Here is a 16,082-nt window from a genome sequence, read left to right on the forward strand (position 1 = left end):
TTACCATGGCTACACAAAATCTAAGAGGGCCACTAATTCATCAATCAAATTCTTTGCTACTCTACTGTTGAATTAAAAGGAAATAATTCAAATATATAGCTCCCCCCCCCCCCCACGCCCACCCAGAAGTGATGTATTCAAGAAGCGATGAGTGAAGAAGGTAAACAGTCTGCAGGTATCCACACTGATGAGAAATTATGGCACAATGGGAACACAAGTAATTGTCCAAAGAAACAGTGAATGCTGTCCAAAAGGTTCCAAGGGTTAGTCATCCAAAAGAACCAAACAACATCATGTCAAGTTCTTGTCCACTGTCATCACAAGTTTTGAAGGCTTGTCTGGCTGTCACAGGATGCTGAGTTGCCCTGGTGTTGCTCGACCGCACACAATATTCTACCTGACAGTTCTCTGATGTCACTGTGAGTGTCGGGATGTGCAGCCAAAGCCTTCAGGAGCTCCGTCACACCCTCCTCCTCCAGCATGCTGCTGTAGCGTGCAGCTGGATGATGTACAGGAAAGAACAGCATGATGTGAAGATGTGGACAGGGATCAACCACTCATAAGACACCCAGCAATTTCTTTTAATAAGTCACCTCTCATAATTTGTCATTGATTTGCCAAAATAAATTTATGTTTGTATGTAAATTGGTATTGTAATTCATATCCAGTCACCACTACAAATTCACTCACATAGTCGCTACTGTCAAACATCTTGACATGATTCAGTGTGTGACTTACTATTTTGACTACAGACCATATGTATGGCCCAGACCGCCCACAGCTGCACTCCTGAGGGCTGATGTGTCTGAAGCAAAGGGCAGAATGGATGAAACGACCTGGTTGAAAGGACACATACACTGAGGAGTGAATGGCAGAACTGTATTTCAATGTTGCCTTTAAGTGTGATGTTGTCTTGTGTTTCTTCCATTGTATTTCCTGCATTGTCTTTTTTAAAAATTTCATTTCAAAAGATCTGTCTACATAATTCAGGCAATATCAAATTCACAATTTGATATGGTTACAAAATATTTGCATCACATTGTACATTCAATGGTTGTCCATTCGGCTGCTCCCGTTTTGTGTTTGGGGTCGCCACAGCGGATACAATCAGATCCGCATTGATATTTTGGCACAGGTTTTACGCCAGATGCCCTTCCTGACGCAACTCCAGTGTTACCTGGAGAAACACACACAGCCGCTGGTGTTCCAAAGAGGTCTCCCATCCAAGTACTAACCAGGTCCTGCACTGCTTAGCTTCTGAGATCTGATGGGATCAGGCAGACACAGAGCAGATCGGCTGCACATTGTACATTCAATAAAATCATAAATGAATTTTTTTTCTTGGTGAAATGAAGGGTTCAGATGCAAAATCCAGTATCTCCAAAATCACAAATTTGTAGTTGAGGCCAACATAAATGGACTGCATTTATATAGCGCTTTTCCATCTGCATCAGATGCTCAAAGCGCTTTACAAGTATGCCTCACATTCACCCGATGTCAGGGTGCTGCCATACAAGGCGCTCACTACACACCGGGAGCAATAGGGGATTAAAGGCCTTGCCCAAGGGCCCTTAGTGATTTTCCAGTCAGGCGGGGATTCGAACCCATGATCTTCTGGACTCAAGCCCAACACCTTAACCACTAGATCATCACCTCCCCTAAACATACAGTTGTGCTCAAATGTTTACATACCCTAGCAGAATTTTTTTTTTTTTTGCCATTTTTCAGAGAATGTAAATGATAACAGAAAACCTTTTTCTCACTCATGGTTAGTGGTTGTGTGAAACTATTTATTGTCAAACAACTGTTTACACTTTCTAAATCATAATGACAGTAGAAACTAACCAAATGACCCTGATCAAAAGTTTACATACCCCAGTTCTTAATACTGTGCATTGCCCCCCTTTAACACCAATGACAGTTTGGAGTCATTCATGATAGTTGTGGACGGGGCTCTTTATTTCCTCTGATGGTAAAGCTGCCATTTTATCATTCATATTCTCTGAAAAATGGCCAAAAAAAATCAATAATTCTGCCAAGGTATGTAAACGTTTGAGCACAACGGTACACTTGACTGCTTAAGTAAAAATTGGTGTACAAAATATCACAGAATTTGAACATACACATTTGAACATATCCACAGAGCCATCAGCTTAGAAATGATCCAGTGGTTTGTGCTGCGTCGTCGCAGCTCGCAGCGCGGCGCACCGACCGTCCTTTAAAGGGGTCCTTAAACCTGTAGTTAAAGTCCTTATTCTCTGTGAAGCCCGTAAAATTTTCACTGAAAGCCAGATAAATTTTTCGAATGGTTTCCAGGTGCCAGTCTCTAACAGCTTCTGAAAAAATTCTGATGGAAAAAAAGTCCTTTTCATTCCGCCATTTCCAGACAATGAAAATCCGACGAGGGGGCGGGACCACTCCTTCCACAAGGCGTGCTCACAGGCGAATGACGTCACTGACAGGCGTGGAAAAACTCACGCATGCGCACGAGGGTTCAAGCATGTCTGACGTAAAAACATATGAATGAAATCCATATAGTTTTTGAAAAAAATAAAAAGGTACGATACTTTACGGACAGACCTCGTATACACAACACTTCATCTATGTATATTGACGTGTAGTTTAAATTTAATATTAAATTTGTAAGCGCTTGTGTGACGGAGACCAGCAGGACTCACTGTATGTGGTAGTCAATAGGCCTCACTCCCCCAACAGCCAAAAGATGCTCAGGCCAGATCCCGGGTTTTAGCCGACTGGTCAGAGTATCTGTCTCCTGCGCCGAAGATCATGAGTTTGTGTCCCGAGGGGAGCGAGTTGCATCACACCCGATAGAAGCTGCTGTACTTGTCAGCAGTGCTTCTAAAAATGTTATTTAATTTCACCTCAGTTGTCTTTTCTCTTACCTGTAAGAGACCATTTCTGCCTCAAGTTGAGTCCATGTTTTTATGGAAGAATGCTACAGAGAGAGAAAAAGAGAAACTATGTTACAAGAGCAAACTGGTCCACTAAAAGCAGTATCTAGGAATATCAAAGTCTGTGCACATTGAATACATCATGTTGTTGGGTGTGTGTCTCTCACACACCAGCTGCTTCAGTATGGTAGTTTGAAGATTACTGTCCAGGCTCCAGGCCTCTGGTCTGGAAGTGAGTTGTGCCAGAATTCCCCCGGCAAAGTAACGGACCTCCAGTCCCACCTGGGAGCCCTGCAGCAGACTGAGGATATGCTCCAACAGATCCTCCTCCATCAGATCCTCCTGTAACTCCTCCACCTCTGCGATGTTGTTCTGCAGCACAACAAAACCAAACAGTGTGACAGTCTCCTGGATAGTGGTCTCAAGTCAAAATTATATTTAAGTGACACATATAAACAGTGAAATACAGTACAACACTTGACCCACCAGGAGACCCAGAACATTCTGCTGAATAGAAGCCTCAGTGTAGTATGACTGCAATAAAAAAAACAGTACAGCATTAGACATTACTGTGTGTAATGTACTGCTATGTGTATTCAGTATTACTGTGTGCATTATTGTTGTTTTGGGGCTGTTCAACCTCCAGAACCTCCTCGTACAGCTCCAAGCCCTGACACTTGATAAAGTTGTGGGCTGCAGTGGGATTTTCGTCTGTTAGGTTCCACAGAGCGCTCAGGGCAAACTTCAGAGTGTTGTCCACTACGCCGATCATGGCCTTTTGCTGCACAATCCCCAGCAGCTGCTGTCAGACAGAGGCAAGAAAAAAAAAATGAGGCCCAGCAAAATAAGAGGCCCAGCATGAGCACGCGGGTCAGATGGGTGAAGGCCACCCAAAGTTCTCAAGGGGTTCAGAGTTTAAAAGATACTCTGATCATATTGAAAACCCTATCATATCATTTGTCTGATCACAAGGATTCCAAAAAGGTATAGTTTGGACTATCTGCGACTGAATGTTATGGAGTTATGGGGTAAAAACAACAATAATGGTGACAAAGGTCAGTTTCAGTTTGTACAGGGGTCAAAAATTAAAGTTGCTCTAATTTTTGTAAAAAGTGATGCAAATTACTGGTTGAGTTAATAGGTTTTAAAAGGAATAGTGCTCACCATGTGTCATGCTTAATTATCACGTTATGGGGTAACATACGAGGTCTATTAGAAAAGTATCCGACCTTTTTATTTTTTTCAAAAACCTGACAGATTTGAATCACATGTGCTTGCATGCGCAAACTTTGAACCTTTGTGCGCATGCGTGAATTTTTTTACACCTGTCGATTGCGTCATTTGCTTGTAAGCAGCCTTTGTGTGAGGTGTGTGTCGTGCACTCGGCGTTTTTTCATTCCAAGGAAAATGGCGGAACGACTGGAGCAGCGCCGCATCAAATTTTGCCAGAAACTGGGCGACAGCCAGGTGTAAACCATTCAGAAGATTCAGACGGCTTTCGGTGACAATCCTATGGGCATCACACAGATTAAGGAGCGGTACAACCAGTTTAAAGACAGCCGCACAACGGTGGAGAGCGAGCCGCGCTCCGGGTGGCCATCAACATGCTGAAATGACCAGATCATTTCCAAAGTGAATGCTGTGGTGATGCGGGACCGTCGTGTGACTATCCGAGAAATTGCGGAAGAGGTGGACATCAGCACTTTTTCGGCACATTCCACTGTGAAAGAAGATTTGGCCATGAAAAGAGTGGCAGTGAAATTCATGCCGATGGCTTCTGCACGAAGCTGACGGCGGAGCAAAAGCGCCACCGTGTTGAAGTCTCACAGGACATGTTGTGACATGCCCACCTCTTCCAAAATTTCTCTGATAGTCACACGACTGAAAAGCCACCGAAAGCCGTCTGAATCTTCCGAATGGTGGAAGAGGTGGGCATCATTTTTCGGAGTCCAGCATGTCCTGTGAGGCTTCAACACAAAGGCGCTTTTGCTCCGTCAGCAGCGGCAAGAATTTCACCGCCACTCCTTTTCATGGCCAAATCTTCTGTCACAGTGGAATGTGCCGAAAAAGTGCTGATGTCCACCTCTTCCGCAATTTCTCGTATAGTCACACGATGGTCCCACATCACCACAGCGTTCACTTTGGAAATGATCTGGTCATTTCAGCATGTTGATGGCCGACCGGAGCGCGGCACGCTCTCCACCGTTGTGCAGATGTCTTTAAACCGGTTGTACCGCTCCTTAATCTGTGTTATGCCCAGAGGAACGTCACCGAAAGCTGTCTGAATAATCCGAATGGTTTCCACCTGGCTGTCATCCAGTTTCTGGCAAAATTTGATGCAGTCGCGCTGCTCCAGTTGTTCCGTCATTTTCCTTGGAATGAAAAAAACGCCGAGTGCACTACACACACCTCACACAACGGCTGCTTACAAGCAAATGACGCAATCGACACGCGTGAAAAAAATTCACGCATGTGCACGAAGGTTCAAGGTTGGCTCATGCAAGCACACGTGATTCAAATCCATCGGGTTTTGAAAAAATAAAAAGGTCGGATATTTTTCTAACAGACCCCGTATGTCACATATCATAGAATCCAATGGACACCAGTGGCTTATGGGGACAGCCGCTCCCGTTGTACAGTTTATACACACGGGACTTCACACGGGAAAATGGTGTTTTTTTGTTTTCGGCTGCAATCACCAAAGCAGTTGTGAAAAGTGCAGGTTTTTCAGTTCCCAGTGGAGACGGGAAGATGAGTCAAATGGGAGACGTTGTGTCGGTAAGTGTTTGCTTACACAGCTAACAAGAGTGGCTACATTTTCATGCCTGCGCTACCCCCCCTCAACACATCTGAACTCTGCGTCATAAACAAACTGCAACACTTGTCCACTTTCCACCGCATTGTCACTTTTTCTTTGTATTTTCACTTTGTTTGCGTGTAATTTGCCCAAAATCTCAGAAAAAGTGCCGTGTTTCTGTCCCCCGAAAGTAGAGAAATTACATCATATGCGTCATATTTTACCCCTTTAGCGCCCACCCTCAAATGAGACTGCACTGCCCAATTAAGACCTCATTTCATGTCCAATGCTATAGTAGACAGCTACTTTAAAAAATATTTTATTCATTCTATCAGTTATTTTCTGCCACGTATCTGGGTCGTGGTCATGGTGGCAGTACACCAAGCGGCTCATCCCTCAGTTCCCTGTCCTCAGCAAAGTCCTCTTCCTCTTCTTGGTGGATCCCGAGGTATTCCCAAGACAGCTGGGAAATATAATCCTTCCAGCATGTACTGGGTCTTCCCTGGGGCCTCCTCTTGGTCGTGCCTGGAAGACCTCCCAAGGGAGATGACCAGGGGACCACCAGATGCTCAAACCACCTCAGCTGATGCCCAAACCACCTCAGCTGATTCCATTTGATATGAAGCAGAAGAAGCTCTACTCTGAGTCCGTCCCTGATATTCACACTTCTCACCCTGTCCCAAAGCGTAAGCCCAGATTCCCGATGGAAGAATTTCATTTCTGCTGCTTGTGTCTGTGACCTTCTTTTTTCGGCATTTACCCAAAGCTCATGACCATAGGTGAGGACAGGAGAGTAAATTGACTGGTAGATTAAGAGCCTCGCCTTCTGGCTCAACTCCTTCGTCACCATGACAGTCCGGTACAGTGTCCGTAAAACTCAGACACCGCCCCAATCCATCTATCGATCTCATGCCCCAACTTACCCCCACTTGCGAACAAGACCCTGACATAATTAAACTCCTCCACTTGGGGCAATAACTCTCCCCTGACCCAGAGGGGACAATCCACCCTTTTCTAACAGAGGACCATGGTCTTCAATTTGGAGGTGCCGATCCTAATTTCATCCCAGTCGTTTCACACTCGACCTCAAATCTCCTCAGTGTACATCAAACATCACTGCCTGAAGCCAACAGAACCACATCATCTGCAAATGCAGAGATGCAATACTGAGGTCACTGAGCTGGACACCCTCTGGTCCTTGACTGTGCCAAATCCTGTCCATCAACATCACAAACAGGACTGGTGACAAAGTGCAGCCCTGGCAGAGTCCAACATGCGGTGAGAACAGGTTTGATGTAATGCAGAGAATGCGGACACAGCTCCTACTTTGGTCATATAGATTAGATCATGTGTTACGGCGATTCTGATAACCCAAACTCCCACAGCACCCCTCTACAGGACCCCTCGAGGGACTTGGACATGGATATAACTGTATTTATAGTTATCATGACATTGTTACTTGGATATTAAGTGTAAATGTACCTTCATAATAAAGGTATCCTTGGCTAGCTGTGTCGTCTCCTCTGTTGACAACTATGAATAAAACACATATATAAGTGTTTACATATCTCGTCAATCTTGTTATTCAAATTTTAGCAGTCTTTAATAGTATTTTTAATATTTAAATAAAAGCTGTCAGGTGACACCAGTTTTAAGTTATTTCCTTCAGCTCGAGACTAAGTGCTACAGGAGAAGAAGGTATGAAGCTCTGAACAGATGATAGTCAAAGGTGTCATGTTATTTCCCTGTAGTAGATTAATGTACAGTAAGGGATCAGGGTCAGGACTTTGGCCAGTAGATTGGAGATGACAGCGACAGCCATCCTCTGAAGTGTTGGATCCTCGTGATTACTCAGCCAGTTAATCATCAGTGTGGCTGCTGAACACCTAAACCATGATAACAGCATGGACACAAAAGAAAAGAATAATAAAAAATATACCACCATGATACAGACAAGGATAAGACAAATCTGATCTTCAGTTGAGGCTACAAATTTACCTACAGTGCTATGGAAAAAGTTAGTGCCCCCTTGAGCTTTTACATGTTATAATTTTTTAGGACATCAAAAAAAAAAAAAAAAAAAAAAAAAAAAAAAAAATCAGACTTGTTATATTAAAATTTCTAACACTCTGCCCTTTAAACCTAAAAATAAAAATAAAAACCTAAAAGCCAAAATGATGGCATGAATGCCCCCCAGCCCCTTGGTAATTCAAGCATTTGAATTTGTTTATGGGTTTCAAATACAAAAAGTAAAATTTCTAAAATGATCTTCCTTAGACTCAAACTGAAAGCAAATCTCTACAACTTGATATAAATTAATTTAAAATATAAAAGCCAAGATGATGGGGCTGAATACTTTTGCAAGCCACTGTAAACCATCACTTTTACATCCAATCTTCTTCAGACAAGTCAGGGGATGGATACATGAACATTTCCAAGACACTGAATATGTCTTGGTCTTTATTTACACAAATTATGTAAAAATACAAACAGTATGGCACTCTATGTTAAATCTGTGTGCAGCAGACAGTCCTCAAAAACTAATGATGAAGTGGTACAGAGAAGCATTTTATAAAAACAAAAAAGAAGACGTCTTGAAAGTTCAGCTACAATTCGCCAAAAGGCACATCAGAGACGCAAGCATAGATTTGATCTGTTTTGTTGAAAGAAAATTCTTTGTGACTATACTCCACTATGAAGCTATGAGTGCCTCCACATTTTTTAGATCGTTCTTTTACTGTGACCAGTCTGAGGCAATAATCATGCTGTTTAATCAGCACTGTGGCATGCCAGATAAACAAAGGTAAAGTGTTCACTAATACAGATTGTAACAAATTTTTAAATGAAATTTGAGAGAAATAGGTCTTTTATGCACTGAAGACTTCAAAACTTTACATCAGCTTGCGAAAATGGGAGCAAACACAAAACTAAAAAAAGATGTTTTTGTTTAGTGTATTTGTACTATGCAACTGAGAAGTAAAGTAACCTGTCAAAAGGGACATCCTGAAGGACGTAATCACTGCAGAGTGCCATAAGACAGTTCTTTTGTATCTGTGTAAACGCAGAAAGGGGGCTGTGTCAAAAAATATGATTACTATACGTTTGGGTGATTATGTAGAAATTTAGAGAAAGTTGGCAAGATGGGAACTCTGAACAACAAAATGCAATATGTGTCTGATCAATGACAATAATCTGACCTGTTGGTGGTTGGGAAAGGTTTTCATGGTGTATAAGAGCTGGTTGACAGTGGAGCTGAGCAGGCTGACAGACATGGCCTCTGCCACATCCTGACAGGTGAGGCTGAACACACAAGCTGAAGCCACCAGCTGAACATGTGGCGAGGGGGCGTGGCTCTGCATCACACTCAGCACCAGCTACAGGAAAGAGGGCGACCATCATAAACGCTGGTTTTGTGTCAAAATCAACTGGATAGCTGTCAAATCATGGAACCTGACTAATGTTTGATAAGAAATTTTAGTACTAATATCTTTATACTCTCAGGAAGAAAATTCAGTCAGTATCACTATCCAGGTTTAAAAACAAACAGATGGCTATTACTATCCAATGCCATTGCATTTGAATGACAAATTTCAATATGTACAACAAAAGAAATTGTAAGGCATCTTGGTGGCCAAGTCAACAACGGTGAACTGACAGACCTTTGTTTCATGGTCTCTTTATACCTAACTTGTTACTCAGCAGAGCAAATTGATCTGTTTTGGACAGCTGGTCATTGGTTTAGTTGTAGTTGCAACATTATTTGCATTATCTTTGTTAACCCAGCTGCAAATGGGTACTGACCTCAGTAGGCAGTAATCTGGTAGTCATGGACTAGTTGTTGTGAAAGAAACCAGAGGTAAGTTCCAGCCCCTATAGGCCACTTGACTTGGAAAGGACTGATTTTTTTCTTGCTATGGTTCATTAAAGGTACAGGGTGACCCCCTCACCCCCATCCTCCAAAAAAACGGAACCCATAGAAATTGTAATAAATCCGACAAACGTTTTAAACTTCATTCTGTGTATGATCATTCCCCACAGTTTCAGTTATCTTGGTTGCTTTGCATAAAAGTCATATTTTTCCAAAACTATTCTCCAAATGTATGATTAGTTGGTGAAATACGCCTCCAGACAAAATGTCTTTTCCTTGGTTGACCAAGCCATGTTGGGGAAGACAGTCGTCTTCGCAAGTCATCCTCAACATGTTTTGGTCAACCAAATTTGCTGTATCTTTGCAGGATTTAATACAATTTTATGGGTGTTTTTGGGGCACCCTGTAAAATAAAATGGACTGCATTTATACAGAGCTTTTCCATTTCCATCAAACACTCAAAGCGCTTTGCAATAATCCCTCACATTCACCCCTATGTCAGCCTGCTGCCATGCAAGGCGCTCACTACACCGGGAGGAACTAGGGGATTAAGGACTTTGCCCAAGGGCCCTTAGTGATTTTCCGGTCGGGCTGGGATTTGAACCAAGGATCTTCTGGTCTCAAGGCCAACGCTTATCCACTAGACCATCACCTCCCCACTGCTCAAACGAATCATGCTAAATACGAGGGGCTGCCCTGTCTGATGAGAACAGAGCAAAGTACCTTCAGGAGATCTGGACGTGGTTTTTCGATGTCAGTTGTGAAATTATAGAGATGAACAAGGGCCTCCCGTGTGAAACACTCCCTGTCTCTGTACCGTGTGAGGGCCTCAACCACCTGGGTCTCATTAGCTTCTCCAGTTACCTGAACATACACAGAAAATCAGCACGCTCACTACGAAACTGCAATAAGCAAAAAAAAAAACAAAAAAAAAACAAAAGTACAAAACGCCTCAAGTAACATGTACAGTAAATGAGAATTTTATGCATGAGTCAAAGTCATATATCTACTCATTACATTATTTAATGTCTTCATATATCAGAAAAGCAATAACTGTTAAATTACTGAGCATAGTGGGCGTGGTTTACTCAAGGCTTGTGTATGTAAAAACACACAAACACAACTCCAGCCATAAATTATGCATGCTAATGGACTAACATTGCACACTGAGATTGTCTTTCAAAATAGGGTGTATTTTCCAATTAACACATTTACCTTCATGAATAGGGTGTGTCCACCCGAGTGAGCAAAACTCTGGGTGTCGAACATGCAAAATAGGTGAGGTTTGCACACACAACATGATTTATCAAGGATAAAATCAGTTTGTGACATCAGTGCAGAGCTGGATGAATCTGATTCAGTCATTCCCAGTGAGCTACTTGCGTGTGAATACGAGGTCTGTCCAAAAAGTATCGTACCTTTTTATTTTTTTCAAAAACTATATGGATTTGAATGAGCACTGGTCCACCCCTCCCGTCGGATTTCTTTTGTCTGAGAACTTGCTGAGAGGCTGCCGCTTTGCTCCATGAAATTTTTTTCAGAAACTGTTAGAGACAGGCAGTTGGAAACCATTCGATAGATTCAGTTGGATATCGGTGAAGATTCTGTCGGCATCCCACGGATTATGGACTGTTAAAACCTTTTTAAAGATGGCCCACCGTGGCGGAGGGCGCGCGCCGAGCGGCCATTCGACAGGCTGGATCGACTAGATCATTTCTAAACTGAATGCTGTGTTGATACGGGACATCATGTGACTACCACAGAAATGGCAGGAGAGCTGGACATAGCACTTTTTGCAGCACATTCCACTGTTACAGGAGATTTTGTAATGAAAGACGTGCGGAGGATTTCCATATATGGGCAAAGAAGTGGAGGAACCACACACGTAATTACACATAACGTCATGGCTTAAAACATCTTAAACTAAGGAGTCACAAAAAATGTCACCCTGCTGTACAGTTGTCATGGAAAGGGAATTAAGCTACACAGACCAAAACCATTTTTGAACAAGGCTTAAAACACATTTATTTCTGCTCTCAAGTTAGACATTTTAACATAGGCTTCTATGAGAACCTGATCCCTTCTGGAACCAGGCTCAAAGGTTTTAGGCTATAAATAAATTACAGCACTCACAGAGTGCATCCCCCTGCCAAGGAAAAACATATAACACTGGATCTACAGGGTGTACAAAAAATGTAAACATACCATTGAAATCAACACATGAGTGCACATCAATTTAGGCCATGAATAAACTACAGCACTCAGAGAAAAAATGCTTAACACTTAAAACAGCGCTCAGCACCACAGTTTGTGGTCAGGAATGTGGACAGCAGCCACGGACAGCCACCAACATATAAAGAATACACAAATGGTTCTTTTTCTATATCACATCCTTTACAATTATGTGACAGTGAAGAGAATATTAACACCGGAGTGAAGTGCACCCCACTGTAGGAATGCACACTTGAAGTTTGTGGTAGTGCTGAATTTGGACTGGTGGTAAACGCCGCGCACCTCCTGTGACAAACCATTTTCAAGGCACATTTCTCTCTGGTAAATATTCAATAAATAGGATTTTCATTTAAAATGTGTGTCTTGTACCCCACCTCACGCCTTATGACCGCTGAAAAATGCTCCAGCACCTCCCTCCACCCCATGACCCTTCATTGGTGTAAGTAGACATAGAAAATAAATGAATGAATGTGTGTGTGTGTGTGTGTGTGTGTTAGGGCCCTGTCCCACTGGGGAGAGGATTAATTGCGCATGAATTGAGTATACAAATTGCGGGCGCTCGTTGTCGTCCGCAACAAAAATGACAAATGTCCCAGTATGAATTACGGATATATTAATAATATATAGCGAATATATGAGGAACAATCACGGTTATATAACGCATGTAGTAAGGAAACTGATCCAACACATTGAGATTATCACGGCAGTATTACAGGTGTATTATGAATGCATAGCGCACGTGTTGCGTGTGCACGGCATCTGCATTGCGGTCATAAAATAAGCTCACTCTGGCCTTTTGGCATCACTATTCACACCAACAATACAGCCTCTGGAGCATTTGCTGGACTTGGACAAGTTGATCACAGAGTGTTGTCATGCGAGGGTTAACTGTTCATGAGTTTGAGGAGCGGGAGGGGGGAAGCCGCTTGGGGTGTGAGACTGTGTTTTTTTTTTTTTTTTTTTTTTTGAGTGAGTTGTGGCTAAACAGCAGCTCTTCCTTTTGTTGGTGTTAAATAAAAGTCCTGGATTGCAGCAGCTACGTCTTTGTGGATCTACACAGCCGGACCGGCACTGACTGGCAGGTATGTCGCTTTCTGCCACATATAGTACTTTGGGTTTACGTGACATGTTTGTTATGCATTTACAGATTGTCCGCAAATCAGCTGCAAAGCAGATGTAATAAAAACGCTTTATTCATGGCCAATTTGTATGCATTCACTACAACATATTTTAGTTTGTGATGTGGACATGATAGGCACGCAATATATCTGTTTTACACACTGTCCCAGTCCGCTGCCAAGCCGCAAATCCCCGTCAGTTGTGGATATCAGCGGTTAACAGCAGATATACAGTACGTAGAGTGAGTATGTATTGTGTATGAATTGAGTATATATGGAGTATGTAAGGCGGATGTTATCCGCATTCAGATTTTTGAACAGCTCAAAAATCCTGACTGTGGACATGCGTGCCTCTGCGGATGATCACGGGTGTGTTCGGATGACTGCCGACTCATACAGGCATGTCACACGGATATTGCGGATGTTTGGCGAATATGGGCCAATTTTGAGCGCAATCCATACGCAAATCCTCCTAAACGCCAGTGGGACAGGGCCCTTATGTTGCACATAGCTGTCACTGATTGAATCTTATTTTGTGCTTATGATCATTAATAAATGCAAAATCCTCATTTATATAAGCCGCATTACCACGTCATGTGTGCAGTTACTGTTCGTAAATTACCCGCGAAATGTTCACCAACCCAATATACAAAAATTTGGAATGTGCACACACTTTGGCATGTATATGGGATCTTAGTAAATTAGACTTTGTTTGTTAGCATAAATACCTTTAGGTTTTTCTGTGAAGAGAGAAAGTCACAGGAGCTGGCCCCAGTGGATACCAGGCCTAAGAAGACCAGCCCACTCCTGGTCTCCAAAAATGGTCTGATTGTGTCTTCAATGATGTTTTTCCACCCTGAGACATCTAGAGAAACAAGTGAAGGGAGGACCTGGGGACTCCCCTCCAGAAGCTCCTGCACTGCCTTTTCACTATTGCTCTTGTAACTATCATCCAGTGTAAAGGGGTCATCTGAAAAGTCCAGGTGCCTCAGCACATGAAGCTGGCTCAGAATAAACAGGATTTTGGCAGGGGACATATCCAGCTTCTGGAGCCTGTGGGCAGTGAAGGATCGCAGGGTGTTCTTACACTCAAGGAGCGGTGAGAGCTGTGAGACAGTGCTGCAGGAAATATCCAGACTCTCCAGGTGAGGGAGAGAGCACACATCTTCTAGGACAGGATCAGTCAGGTCTGTGTTGGCAAGGCTGAGTATTCTGAGGCCCTGTAAGGAGCTGAAACCAACACAGGCATCTCCATCTTCCCCAAGGGCATCCAGTCTAGATTTAGACCATTCAGTAACAATTTCTGCAGGCTGGATCTACATTCTGGATTGGAGGCCAGGCCTGAGATGATTTGAGCTCCAGTGAGTCCCCCATAAACCCAGGAGGCGTCTAGTTCCTGGAGCCGGTGAGGACACAGGGCCAGACAGAAAGCTTTTGCAGATATTGAACAGCAGCGGATGGAGGCCCGCCGAAGACGGAGCTGGTTGGAGTTTTGGAAAATTCCAACAGTTGTGTCATTCAGTAGGCCTTGTTAAAGAAAGAGAAGCAAACAGACCAAAGTACTGTGGTCAGAAACTGTACCATCAGTGTGAAGCAGACTTCTGCTTGCATTTCAGCCCAGCATACTGTATCTTCTAAGTACACTGTAAATGTGCCTGGCCTTTGGAATAAAACAAGGCAGAACTAACATAACAATGTTATTCGACACCTTTCTGTTCCATCTTGTGCAGTAGCTGGTCGGCCATCTCCTGAGGGAAGAGCGATGTCCATCTGAGGCACAAGGAGCCATCCTGTCGCTTGCTGCACAGCACGTCCAGGCTATGGCACATCTGATCCAAACAGATGTCACTCAGGGCTTGTGGGCTTTCTGTTTCCTGCAACATGTACACACACTGTCAAAAGTGAAATGACTGGGCAATATACATATATAATAATAGGGGCAGAGCAGGTGGATCAATGGAATCGGGATGGACTACTAATATTTAAACGTGTTCAATTCCGGGTCACACTACCTCTGCTTCTTTGGACAGGACACTTTATCACATTGTCCCAGTCAAACCTAGCTGTCAATGGGTACCAGCTTTGGCTGGAGAAGTAACCAGCAGTGATGGTCTGGTGTCCATTCAAGGGGTGTTGAACACTCTCATCGGCTTCACTCATCATAATCCAGAGATAAGCACCAACACCAACAGTCATCAGATCCTATATGTGACTATAGGTGGCTCTACTTACACACCAGGCTTATGTAGAGTTGCCTTGTGCTGCGTATCAAGTATGCTGGAATGGCTGCGTTGCGCACAGGAAAAAAAAAACCTTGTGTGGAGAGGTGAGAAGCTTGGCTGCATGATGCTGTTTACAGACTGCCTGGACACGCAGATGCATTTCATACTTTGGAGAAAGTCAGAATACATTATTCCCATGAGTTAATGGACTTTATTTAACGTGGCACAATCATGAGAGAACGTAAGAAGGTGAAAGCACCGCGGAGCTGTAGCTGGATCCGAACATGATTAGTGAGCGATGGACATGTCCTCTCACTGGCGATCGGTCCGTGAGCAGGAGTTAATGGACTTTATTTCATGTGCCACAATCGTGACAGAACTTGAGGAGAATGAAAGAAAGCTGCAGCCGACGATCGCGCGCGTGATCCGTCTGTGAGGAGTGGATGATGGACTTCTCACAGGTGAGCCATGGACGTGGACACATCCTCTTGCTGGCAATCTGTCCATGAAGCGTTAGTGGATGTGGCAGCTTTGCTGGCCGGTATATTCTTTTGTGGTTTTGAAACTTCACTGCCAGCAAAGTCCAGCGAGATGAATAAAATCTAGCAATGCAGGTATTTACTGATAAAAAACCAAAAAGGATTTTTCACCCTGGCATAGGGTTGTGTTCAATTGCAGAGTCTTGGTGTACAGTAGCAGAGTGTTGTGTAGATTTACATACAGTAGCAGAGTGTTGTGTAGACTTGTGTGGAGCACTGCGTCCGTGCTCTTCGCTGAAAGTCCACGAAATAAATTAAACATGTTTAATTTTTCGAGTCCATTTCGTGGACCCTTTGTGTCGCTCAGCATATTGCCACGTAGGGCTGCATAGCTCGACGGAGTTGGTACACGGCATTATGCAACTCTAAGTCGGCCTGGTGTGAAAGGGGCTTT

General features: G+C 43.4%; 1 protein-coding gene across 1 annotated transcript; it reads right to left on the reverse strand.

Moving 5' to 3' along the window:
• Window positions 1-317: 317 nt before the first annotated feature.
• On the reverse strand, window positions 318-15,087 carry LOC117521210 (protein zyg-11 homolog). Its single transcript, XM_034182553.1, is given in 15 exon segments — window positions 318-499; window positions 739-836; window positions 2,904-2,956; window positions 3,084-3,284; window positions 3,399-3,446; window positions 3,553-3,714; window positions 7,192-7,242; window positions 7,496-7,595; window positions 8,696-8,760; window positions 8,907-9,083; window positions 10,301-10,441; window positions 13,656-14,167; window positions 14,170-14,454; window positions 14,636-14,801; window positions 14,971-15,087. Coding segments are annotated over 15 exon segments (2,358 nt in total).
• Between the last annotated feature and the right edge of the window lie 995 nt (window positions 15,088-16,082).

Source organism: Thalassophryne amazonica, chromosome 12 (genome assembly GCF_902500255.1).
Source record: "Thalassophryne amazonica chromosome 12, fThaAma1.1, whole genome shotgun sequence".
In the NCBI taxonomy this organism is placed as follows: domain Eukaryota; kingdom Metazoa; phylum Chordata; class Actinopteri; order Batrachoidiformes; family Batrachoididae; genus Thalassophryne; species Thalassophryne amazonica.